The sequence below is a fragment of the Podarcis raffonei genome, chromosome 7, assembly GCF_027172205.1.
Source record: "Podarcis raffonei isolate rPodRaf1 chromosome 7, rPodRaf1.pri, whole genome shotgun sequence".
NCBI lineage: Eukaryota > Metazoa > Chordata > Lepidosauria > Squamata > Lacertidae > Podarcis > Podarcis raffonei.
In genome coordinates, this window is record NC_070608.1 from 63,743,703 (window position 1) to 63,755,901 (window position 12,199).

At 42.6% G+C, this 12,199-nt stretch overlaps 1 protein-coding gene and 1 long non-coding RNA gene across 2 annotated transcripts; both read left to right on the forward strand.

Annotated features, from left to right (window-relative positions):
- The first annotated feature begins 878 nt into the window (after positions 1 to 878).
- On the forward strand, positions 879 to 8,067 carry EEF1E1 (eukaryotic translation elongation factor 1 epsilon 1). The gene is made up of 4 exons (XM_053396933.1): positions 879 to 1,017; positions 4,984 to 5,184; positions 6,636 to 6,731; positions 7,453 to 8,067. The coding sequence occupies exons 1-4, from the start codon at positions 907 to 909 to the stop codon at positions 7,588 to 7,590; spliced, it is 546 nt and encodes a 181-aa protein (XP_053252908.1). The 5' UTR covers positions 879 to 906; the 3' UTR covers positions 7,591 to 8,067.
- Positions 8,068 to 8,435: 368 nt separating this feature from the next.
- On the forward strand, positions 8,436 to 11,834 carry LOC128417789 (uncharacterized). The gene is made up of 2 exons (XR_008331554.1): positions 8,436 to 10,060; positions 11,018 to 11,834. It is a non-coding gene; the product is annotated as an uncharacterized LOC128417789 (long non-coding RNA).
- The last annotated feature ends 365 nt before the right edge of the window (positions 11,835 to 12,199 follow it).

The window sequence follows — 12,199 nt, forward strand, 5'->3', positions numbered from 1 at the left end:
ACAAGGAATTTTTTAAAAAGAAGTTTAGATTCACCTTCCGTAAGATGCTAGAAGCCTTCCTATTAGCAAAAATAGGGGAAGATTCCAAAGAAAGTTGAAAATCTATTCCTTTATGCAACAGCGGCCACAAAGAGTAGCCTATGCAAAGTATTGGAAGGAGGAGGCAACTCTGACCAAAGAACAATGGTTGCATAAACTAATAGAATTTGCAGAACTGGTAAGCTTAACGGCCAAAATAAGAAATTGGGCAAAAAATAAGGAGCGGGACTGTTTTGGAGAGTATTTAAGAAGAGACGGTATCATGATTCATTTCCAGGCGGGATGAACTTGACTACTTACTAACAGTGGACAAGACAAATGAATAGAGAGGAAGGGGTGGAAATGTATTTGGGGATGCAGCGATCTAAAGAATATGAAACAGAATGTCAGTGAAAGAGAAGATTGGGACAGTCTACTCACTGACCGGGCACGTAAATCCATGCCTATAAATGTGTGCAACTTTAAAAACGAAAACAAGCAAGCAATCTTCTGAGGACGAGGAGGAGAAAGGTCTTATGGCATAATCCAGTCCCTTCGTGCATCTCCTTCCATTGCAGGAGATCTGGCAGCCTCTCGCTGGAGAGATGCAGGCTGCGTTTGCTGCCCCAGCACACGCGACTGCGATGGATCCTGCTTGGAACCCTTGCAGGCTGGGCTATCAAGGGGCGTGCGCGTGCCCTCTCGCGCATGCGCGCCAGCGCGCCCGCCACCTTGCCCACGTCAGTCCTTCCCAGGCGTCTTCTCCGATTCGGCCGGGAAGGGAGACACGCCTCGTGAGGGGCGGGACTAAACAAGCCTCCCCCAATCGCGGCGCAGGCTGCTCGGCTGAGAGCGCCCCGCCCCCTTCTTCTTCCCTTTCGCCGAAAGATGGCGGCCGCCGTCGTGGGGCCTGGCCCGGCCGCCGAGGAGCTGAGCCTGCTGGAGAAGTCCCTGGGCTTGAAGAAGGGGAACAAGTACAGCGGGCAAGGAGAGCGGAAGGTGAAGAGGGAGTGGGGGTGCCGGGGAGGGAAAAGGGGGCTGGCGGTTAATGGAGGGAGGGAGGAGCTGGCTGCCTTCGCCAGGCAGACCGACCGACGCGCGTTTGAATGGAGATTCTCCTCAGAACTGGCTTGGAAGGGGGATTCCCAAGGCTCATCTAGTCCAGCCCCCTCTGACAGATGGTACTATGAACTGGGCCGGTGCCAGGATGTTTTGCAGCTCTCTAGGCAAAGCTAACTGCTTGCACAAAATAATAATAATTGCTAACTTCGCAGGTGTCTCGTGGGGGGGGGGACCCGAAAAGTATAACGCTTGAAACCGCTATAACCCGACGATAGATAGATAGATAGATAGATAGATAGATAGATAGATAGATATACACACACACGCACACACACATATATATGTTGTTGTTGTTGTTGTTTAGTTGTTTAGTCGTGTCCGACTCTTCGTGACCCCATGGACCAGAGAACGCCAGGCACCTCTGTCCTCCACTACTTCCCGCAGTTTGGTCAAACTCAGGCTGGTAACCTCGAAAACACTATCCAACCATCTGTCGCCCCCTTCCCCTTTCCCAGCATCAGTGTCTTCTCCAGGGAGTCTTCTCTTCTCATGAGGTGGCCAAAGTATTGGAGCCTCAGCTTCAGGATCTGTCCTTCCAGTGAGCACTCAGGGCTGATTTCATTAAGAATGGATGCGTTTGATCTTCTTGCAGTCCATGGGACTCTCAAGAATCTTCTCCAGCACCATAATTCAAAAGCATCAATTCTTCGACAATCAGCCTTCTTTATGGTCCAGCTCTCACTTCCATACATCACTACTGGGAAAACCATGGCTTTAACTATACGGACCTTTGTGACGTCTCTACTTCTCAAGATGCTGTCTAGGCCTGTCATTGCCCTTCTCCCAAGAAGCAGGCGTCTTTTAATTTCGTGGCTGCTGTCACCATCTGCAGTGATCATGGAGCCCAAGAAAGTAAAATCTCTCACTGCCTCCATTTCTTCCCCTTCTATTTGCCAGGAGGTGATGGGACCAGTGGCCATGATCTTCGTTTTTTTGATGTTGAGCTTCAGACCATATTTTGTGCTCTCCTCTTTCACCCTCATTAAAAGGTTCTTTAATTCCTCCTCACTTTCTGCCATCAAGGTTGTGTCATCTGCATATCTGAGGTTGTTGATATTTCTTCCGGCAATCTTAATTCCAGCTTGGGATTCATCCAGCCCAGCCTTTCGCATGATGCATTCTGCATATAAATTAAATAAGCAGGGAGACAAAATACAGCCTTGTCGTACTCCTTTCCCAATTTTGAACCAATCAGTTGTTCCATATCCAGTTCTAACCGTAGCTTCTTGTCCCACATAGAGATTTCTCAGGAGACAGATGAGGTGATCAGGCACTCCCATTTCTTTAAGAACTTGCCATAGTTTGCTGTGGTCGACACAGTCAAAGGCTTTTGCATAGTCAATGAAGCAGAAGTAGATGTCTTTCTGGAACTCTCTAGCTTTCTCCATAATCCAGCGCATGTTTGCAATTTGGTCTCTGGTTCCTCTGCCTCTTCTAAATCCAGCTTGCACTTCTGGGAGTTCTCGATCCACATACTGCTTGAGTCTTCCTTGTAGAATTTTAAGCATAACCTTGCTAGCGTGTGAAATGAGTGCTATTGTGCGGTAGTTGGAGCATTCTTTGGCACTGCCCTTCTTTGGGATTGGGATGTAGACTGATCTTCTCCAATCTTCTGGCCACTGCTGAGTTTTCCAAATTTGCTGGCATATTGAGTGTAGCACCTTAACAGCATCATCTTTTAAAATTTTAAATAGTTCAGCTGGAATACCATTACTTCCACTGGCCTTGTTATTTGCAGTGCTTTCTAAGGCCCATTTGATTTCACTTTCCAGGATGTCTGGCTCAAGGTCAGCAACCACACTACCTGGGGTGCACGAGACATCCATATCTTTCTGGTATAATTCCTCTGTGTATTCTTGCCACCTCTTCTTGATGTCTTCTGCTTCTGTTAGGTCCTTACCACTTTTGTCCTTTATTATGGTAATCTTTGTACGAAAAACACACACACACACACACACACACACATATATATATATATATATATATATATATATATATATATATATATATATATATATATAATTTATTTTCCATTTAATAATATAAATTCACATCATTCTTATCCACTTTACCTCCCTGGCTCTTTAAATCTTATTGACTTCCTTCCCTCCCAGCGCATGGCTTTCAAAATTAACCTTTACTGTATATATCATTGCAATTTGCACGTTTTCCAATTCTAATTACACTCATTAAAAAATGGCTCAAATTTTAAATAAATATAGAAAGGTAGAACATTTCTCATTACAAGTCTTCAGGCAACCCTGCTGATGATGTTAATTGCTTACAATAATCTTTCAGATATCGTATAAATTTACTCCAGTCCTTTTGGGAATACTTGATCATGCTGATTTCGGATTTTTCCTGTCAGCTTTGCCTGTTCTGCAAAGTTAACCCGACAATATTTGATTGCCTTTCTCAAATGCGAAAGAAAACGCGAAGGCACACAAATCCTTTTGAATAATCTGTGAGCCTCTAAGGTCCCTCTGGGTGCTGCGCCCTAGCTAGTCTCATGATAACACAGGCGCTGTTTATTAGCAGTTTATTTTGGGGCTGCGATTTGCACTCACCTCACTGAGCGTGATGGGACTTGCTTTCTGCCCGGACGTGCACGAGGTTGCGCTGGAAATGTTGTCAGAGGCTCTGCCCACTCTCCCGTTGCCATTCATTTTAAATAAAAACTAATCTACACAATCTTAAATCTATGCATGAGCACCAATGGATGACTTCTCATGCACCTTACTCTTAACCGCTTCCTTCTCTTCACTGGGGCATAAAAAAACAACAACATATGTTTCTGTTGTATGGCTAGGCCTTAAGAAAACGTCTCAGCTTCTGATGTTACAACTTTGGAAATGAAACATTGGTTTTGGGCTGTGTCTGTTGATTGATTCTCTCCAGGTTGGCTTCTTTGGAAAAGGGATACACATTCATCAGAACTGAGTACTGCAGTTAACAATTCCATTGAAGGGGGTGTGTTTTAAATGTCAGGACACTCTTCGTATATTGGATAAAATGTGGTCTTTTGTGAACCCTTCTCCAAAATATGTTAGGTTGTTTTTAATAGATTATTTCAAACTTTCATGTGCATACTGAAATGGTTCTTTCTGGGCAACCCTTAACCATGTGGTGGTGCTGGATGTATATGAACTTGAACATGGTTCTTGCTGATAACCCATGGATGCTCCTAAAACTATAATAAGTAACAATAATAAATTTATTATTTATACACTGCCCATCTGGCTGGGTTTCCCCAGCCACTCTGCGTGGCTCCCAACAGAATATTAAAAACACGATAAAACATCAAACATTAAAAACTTCCCTAAACAGGGCTGCCTCCAGAAGTCTTCTAAAAGTCAGATACAGTAGTTGTTTATTTCCTTGACATCTGATGGGAGGGCGTTCCACAGGGCAGGTGCCACTACCAAGAAGGCTCTCTGCCTGGTTCCCTATTACTTATTTTGTAGGGAATCAATAGCTGAAATACTCCATATTGGACCCACTTGTATTTGAAATATTATGAAGCAAGGCTTTGGTTCCCCTTGGTGTTATTTCTCTGTTCAGTTTTTCAGCTTTCTTTGTGTGGGTGTGTTCTGCTCAAAATCATAAAAACAAAAACATGTGTAGAGGCTTATAAAACTGCATTTCTTCCTGTAATCACTTGAGTCTAGTCTTAATTCATTTATTTTTAAATGGGATTAATTTCCAAGAAATTTAGTTGGATTTTTATTTCACACAAGGTAGCTTTTCTTTTATACAATGGAGTTTGACAAGATGCCTTGCAGCAGAAGTTCAGATATTGTTCTACATCTGAATAACTGAATTGGCTTGAATTCCTTCTCTTAGACTCCTGTACTACAGATGAACAATGGCCCCAGTCTGACAGGACTGACAACTATAGCCATCCATCTAGTCAAACAAGCAAAGAAGGAACAGCTGCTTGGGAGCACCACAGAAGAGAAAGCAATAGTTCAGCAGTGGTTAGAATACAGAGTAACGCAAGTAGATAAACAGTCCAGTAAAGAAGATATTCGACTAATTTTGAAGGTAAGAGTAACAATTTCTCACACTGAAAGTTTGGATCTCAAGGTAGCATAATTGCTGGGCTGTTTCCAATTAAGTTTTACTCAGAGTAGACCCACTGAAATTAGCAGTGTGCTTTTTTTTTTTTTTTGCAATATGAACTGAATTTAACAAGTGGCAGTTCATATATAATATCTCCTAAGGTATTCATGGTAGTTGACTATCCCATTGAAATCAATGGGATTTAAATGTGCGTAACTTTGGCTGCACAATGCTCTGTGCTTAGTACCAAATTTTCAGTCTGATTTTACAGTTGTTCTAATTCTTAGTTATTGGATTGTGTGACTTTCCTCTTGAAAAGAGCTGTCATTCCCTGGTAACCAGTGGAGGCTGCCCAGTGGAACCAGGAGACAGACCAACAATAGGTAGGGCCAAAGTCAATAGCAGCCGGAGCCAACTAGTTCTGGTTGTGTCCCCATCCTCCTCTTTGCTGAATTCTGCAAAGGTAGCACTGAGACGAGAAGGAAGCTGACAGCCAAGGCCACCACCTGAACTCATTGTAAAGAAGGAAGGAGGCAGGTGGGGACTGGTGGAGAGGAGTCTGAACTTGTTGAGGCAGTGCCCCATTAGCCCTTATGGATCATCCTCCACTACTTTTCTTCTATCCTTAGTTCACAGCAACTACCGTATTTCTCATCCTATAGGACGCACTTTTCCCCCTCCAAAAATGAAGGGGAAATGTGTGTGCGTCCTATGGGGCGAATGCAGGCTTTCGCTGAAGCCTGGAGAGCGAGAGGGGTCGGTGCACACCAACCCCTCTTGCTCTCCAGGCTTCAGGAAGCTATCCGCAAGCCTTGCAAGCCCGGTGGGAGTTCCCGCGGGCTCGCAAGGCTTGCGGGCAGCAGCCTGCAGCCCGAAGCACGGGGCGTGCTGCACAGCGCGCCCCGGGCTTCGGTTCCCCAACCTGTTTTGGAGGCTGGCGGTGGGGAGAAGCACGCTTCTCCCCACCACCAGCCCCCAAGCTTGGGGGACAGCGGGGAGGCGCAGTGCGCCTTCCCGCTGTCCCCCGACCTGGTCTGAAGAGAGACATTTCCTGGGGGGGGGATAATTTTTTTTTCTTTATTTCCCCCCTCCCAAAAAAACAACAACTACATGCATCCTATGGGGCGAAAAATTCGGTATTCTGAGTAAGGATACATTATTCCTATATATTATAAGAAACTGTTGGGAGAGGAATGGAAGAACAATTTTCACTCTGTATTTTCAGTCCCAATCTGCTTTAGCATCCTGAGTCAGCACTGAGCAGAGTGGAAGAACTGGTTGAGGAATTGGGAGGCTTGCCCAGACTGCATATTCAATTGCTCTGTAGTGATTGTGCATACATATAAGCCTATCAGTCGTGGTGACAGTATGTGGAAGAGTGTATTTTAAGTATTTCTTTTTTTCTGAAGTGCATTCATTTTGTTTCTTTCTAGGACCTGAATTCATACCTTGAAGACAAAGTCTATATTACAGGACACAATTTTACTTTAGCAGATATTTTACTGTACTATGGACTGCACCACATCATAGTGAGTACAAGCTGGTTACAGCTTTGGTTGGGAGATGCCTTTCTCTTTTCAAGATTTGATTTCCGTTCCTCTGTCAATAGTAACTTCAGAAGAAAAGGGTCATAATGTTTCAAGGATTTTTCCATTATGTTAGTGTAGAATAGAAAAACGTTTGGTGTTTTCCAGACTGTATTTCCATAATATCAAGGTTATCTGTATCTTATACATCTGGAGCATGAAAGCAAAGAGCATGAAAGCACGTATTGGGGTTCTTCCCTCCATCTCTAATACTTCAGGGTGGAATGGGGGCAAAGGACCAGTCCAAAGTCATCCATCTGGAAGTTTACTCCCGCCCCCCTTAACCTTTGAAAATGCTGTTTCCATATTTTGCAGCTATTACGTCAGCAAATAGAACAATAAGCACAGAATAAATTGTATTATTTGAATATTGGGGGTGGCAAAGTTAACATAAGTAACATATCTTGGGTTAGGCCAAGTTTATGTGATAGCAGAACAGATGAAACCAGAACAATAAAAGAACTCATGGTTGTTTTTTTGTTGCATAGGATAGAGGATTGGATCATGATGATAAACTAGTGAAGAATCTTATTTAGTATGAAATCAAATGAATGAGCCATACTTCCACAATTCAAATTTTGAGACCTGATTTAACAGGTTAATGGACACTATATATTGCTGTTAATCATAATATGTGAAACTTACTTTTTCTTCCATTATTTAGGCCGACCTTACAGTGCAAGAGAAGGAGAAATACCTTAACGTCTCTCGTTGGTTTAATCATATTCAGCATTATCCAGGTATCCGGCAACATCTGTCTAGCATAGTCTTCATCAAGAACAGACTCTATAATACACATTAAGTGCTGTGTTAGGATTTCCTAGGAAGTGAAAAACGTCCTTTAGAATGACTAATGTGCAAGCCTTGGTTTCTGCCATTTCCATATGTGAAGCTGAACAGTTGGTGCCTAAAGTAATAAAGTTGCATTGAGTAGCTGTCTAGAAATACGGACTTCATTAACACAGTTTTGGCAAATTTCAACAAGTGAAATGTGAATCAAGCTCCTTAAAGTAGAACATTTATTTTAACCATACAGATACATAGGAACTTAGCTTTTATCGTATGGAAAAGTATAGAACTTTTACTGCAATATGTCAGCTGTGCTATTGGTCTGAATTGTATCATGCATAGTACTCCCTTGTATTTTTCTCCTATGAATGTTTACACTTGTTTTGTAAAAAGTTAACTATGAAAAAATATATTGTGCCAATAATTTTGAAGCAGAAGCCAAATGTATTGGTAGCAAATCATATTTATGTGATAAATTATTTTAAAAGCCCTTGTTTTTATTATTTATTTCTAAGGGTTGGGGAAGATAGAAATTGATACAAAATATTAAAGTATCAAGGGTGAATGGAATAAGGAACTAATCTTTTAAAAAGAAAACTCATACTATCTTAGTTCCACAGAAACTTCTTCATTCTATTTTCTGCTATTTTCAGGCTCCTGCCTTTTGCGCCTTATTATTTTCAGGCAGCAACTTATGCCCAGTGCAAACAAATGTCGGTGGTCCTCTCTCTAGTTTAGGCACATTCCGTGTTCAGTAAGAGGAGCTGGTGTTTACATATTACAGAATATTTAGGAATTGTTGACCTGCAGAATCATTTGCAGGCATTTGTTAATAAACACATCTCTGTTGGTAACAAGGGTAATATACACAGTGAGTTGCATCGAACTGCTTGAATGGAACAGACTTTATCTCCTGCCTTTCTAACAGGTGGAGGCCAACTGTATCATTTTGCAGAAACTGCTACATACATAGTGTCCATTATTATATAGTAGATAGCGTGAGACCCACTTTATCCCTTTCTTAGTTGCTATTATTGTTTTATTTAGAAGAATTGCATTGGCCAGCCCCATTTTAAGTAACAACAAATATTCTGCTTTGCTTTTATGAGAGAGCACCCCCCCCCCCCATAGTTGGATAGAATGAAGAGCATTAACCTAACCTGGGGCTTTAAATCACTGTTCACGTTTGATGAGAAATGTATTTATTTATTCCTCCTTAATGTTATCCTTGCTATGCACACCGGGATGAAATGATTTTCAATCCATTGTCAGGACATTTCCCACACCAGCAATTTCCCACACCTTGTAATGGGTTCAGACATGTGGCAATCTGTCTTGGTTCCGTTTGCTATGAAACGCTTTGTTTTAAAGTGGCAGAAGAATAAGAATCTTCCTATGCACAGCAAGGGATATGGCAGTGCCATGGAAAAGTACGAAATTCAAAGAGTGATCTCGAGGTGTCCTATGAAAGTACCATTTATATATTTACATACTGTTGGGTAAATAATAATAATAATTTATTATTTATACCCCGCCCATCTGGCTGAGTTTCCCCAGCCACTCTGGGCGGCTCCCAATCAGTGTTAAAAACAGTACAGCGTTACATATTAAAAACTTCCCTGAACAGGGCTGCCTTAAGATGTCTTCTGAATGTCAGGTAATTATTTATCTCTTTGACATCTGATGGGAGGGCGTTCCACAGGGCGGGCGCCACTACCGAGAACGCCCTCTGTCTGGTTCCCTGTAGCCTCACTTCTCGCAATGAGGGAACCGCCAGAAGGCCCTCGGCACTGGATCTCAGTGTCCGGGCTGAACGATGGGGGTGGAGACGCTCCTTCAGGTATACAGGACCGAGGCCGTTTAGGGCTTTAAAGGTCAGCACCAACACTTTGAATCGTGCTCGGAAACGTACTGGGAGCCAATGCAGATCTCTCAGAACCAGTGTTATGTGGTCCCGGCGGCCACTCCCAGTCACCAGTCTAGCTGCCGCATTCTGGATTAATTGCAGTTTCCGGGTCACCTTCAAAGGTAGCCCCACGTAGAGCGCGTTGCAGTAGTCCAAGCGTGAGATAACTAGAGCATGCACCACTCTGGCGAGACAGTTCGCGAGCAGGTAGGGTCTTAGCCTGTGTACCAGGTGGAGCTGTTAGACAGCTGCCCTGGACACAGAGTTAACCTGCGCCTCCTTTCAGCCTAACCTAACTCTCAGAGTTCTGGAGATTAAATGAGGGAGAGAACTATGTGCACCATCTTGAGCTCCTTGGGGGAAAAGGTGGGGGGGGGGAATATAATAAACTTAAATATGCATTTATAGCCATGCAGTCTCAAAACAGGTTAGCTACTATTACCGTTAGTAAGATAATACTATTTCTTTGACTTAAGCAGTACGGATACAACTTTGCCCTATACCATCACTCATAGGAGTTAAGTCGTCAGAAAACAAAAGATTGGGAAGAAAAGTTTTAAAAGGTTTTTGCCTGCAGGTAGGACAGCTGCTATCTCTTATCTTTTCTAGTGATAGTTTCCATTAAATTTATAGGGATCTATTATCCTGCTTTAAACTGTCCTTACTCTGGACTGGCCATATTTCACTTTTTATCTTTTTTTTTGTCATAGAATTAAATACATATTCAATCCTATCTCATTTACATTTTTAAAAATAAAAGAAAAACTGCCTCCCCTGTTTCTATGGACTTTTAACCATCAATCTAAAACTTGTAGAAATGTGGCAGTTTAATAGATTGGTGGCTTTTTAACTTTTGCCCTTTGGAGAGCAATATTTCTTCTCGGCATCCATAATTAGACAAGCCTGCTGTTCTCCATTATCAGAACACTCCATTTCATATATCCTCCCTACACTTTAAACACTTTTCTGTGCATTAGAAACCATAGTGCTATACTTCTGATGTAGTGAAATGAAATTATGTCCTTTCGCTTTCAAATAAATCTGCTCAAATCTTTATCACAAAGCATTTATAAGAAAGTACCCCTATTATATATTCGTATGCTTTTTGAATATACAGATTCTTGCACGCACTCTCACGTACACAACCTTCGCATTCTAGCATTCCGTGTCATGTGTGGTGGATTTATATCATTAGCTATAGCCCCCAAGCTTTAGAGAAATGTAGAAAGAAGCTAAAGATTGGAGAGGGAGCTTGATTTTGTAGTGATTGCTTGTTACCGCTTTGCCTAGCGTTTCTGCAGGCGTAACTTTTATTTCCTGTATGGGTAGTGACTGTAATCATTTCAGCTGCTGCTGAAGAGAGCCTGGCTCATCCTTCACTCCCCATAAAAAAAAGGGGGAGGTTGGTAATTTTTTATTGTGGTTGCATCTTAAGGATTCCCCCTTTTCCATTCCTGTGTTACCTTGGCGCCCTTTAGGAAGATATGGAGCCATTAAACTTTCCATTTTATTGGATGAACTAAATCTCTTTCAGCTTTTTCCAGTCTCATGATCTAACGTGACAGCTCGTCGGTGATGTCTATTCCACTTCAAAGAGGCAGGTAGCCTAGGGCCAGCCAGCTGTATTGTGGATTCCGTGGATTTGGCTTGCTGTTCCTGCTGGGTGTCATCTGTCTTCTTAGTCTTGCAGTGGGTAATTTTTGTGCTCCCCCTAACATCATCTGCCTGAGCAGTTCCTGCCTGGCAGGCCTGTCTGTCCAGGTTGAGCATCAAATATGGTAACCGTATGACTAATCTGACAAGGCAACTACTCCAAAGAGTGCAGCCCCAGGCCTGCTCTGACCAGGATCATCATCACAGCCCACAAACTTCCAGCAATCACGACCACGGTCTCAGTCTTCCATCACAGATGCTGCCCATGGACTTATTCTGCTCACGCAATGTATGTCTCCCTTTCTGCTCACCCCCCCCCAACCCCTCTCTTAAAGGCTGTCATTCCAAATCTTTGTGTGTCGTGAGAAGTCTGCCTCAACAGGTTTGGGTTTCCCTGCCTGTTGCCAGCATTTGACTCAAACACCGCCACTTGGATGAAACAATCCTTTAGTGGATTATCATTGCTAGACAGCCTGTGGGAAAAATGACAGGACTCGGCATGTTAATCCGAAGATTTTACAATCCAGAAAGCCGCTAACACTAATCATAAATGGCAAGATGATCCCTAAAAGAGAAAGCGGGTTCCCTAGCAAGGCAAAAGTGACACAATTTGTTTAGTAAATCTTCCCCAAAACTCTATATGATGACTACATATGTTGATTTTCATGCTCAGAGCCATAAATATTCCCAGAGCTTTATGACTTGATGACTCTATCGTATGAACTGACAGGTACAGGATCTGCAAACACTGCCTTTTTAGAACTACTGCCTGCTTTCCTTTCCATTAGAAAGAAAAAAACGCTTCAGTGACTAAACTGTGACAAAATTATGTGAGCATACAATGCAAAAAAGCAACAACCTGAACTGTGCACCTGTGCACCAGACCCTATTTTATGAAAGCAAAATTTGTGGCTTTGAAGGCCACCTGTTACAAAACTGGCTGCCATTCAGTTCAGTTCTGTAATTCATACATTGCATTTCCCCCCACTGCCTAGAAATATCTCTATAGAAAAAGGCATTTAGACCATCATGTATGAAATGTAGCCTGCATGTTTTGTTGTAT

Bases quoted from the DNA above. Each gene is read 5' to 3' on its own strand.
- EEF1E1 (XM_053396933.1), top strand. From the start codon at position 907: ATGGCGGCCGCCGTCGTGGGGCCTGGCCCGGCCGCCGAGGAGCTGAGC. The intron at 1,018-4,983 runs GTGAAGAGGGAG...TCCTTCTCTTAG, and splicing joins GCGGGCAAGGAGAGCGGAAG to ACTCCTGTACTACAGATGAA. The intron at 5,185-6,635 runs GTAAGAGTAACA...GTTTCTTTCTAG, and splicing joins ATATTCGACTAATTTTGAAG to GACCTGAATTCATACCTTGA.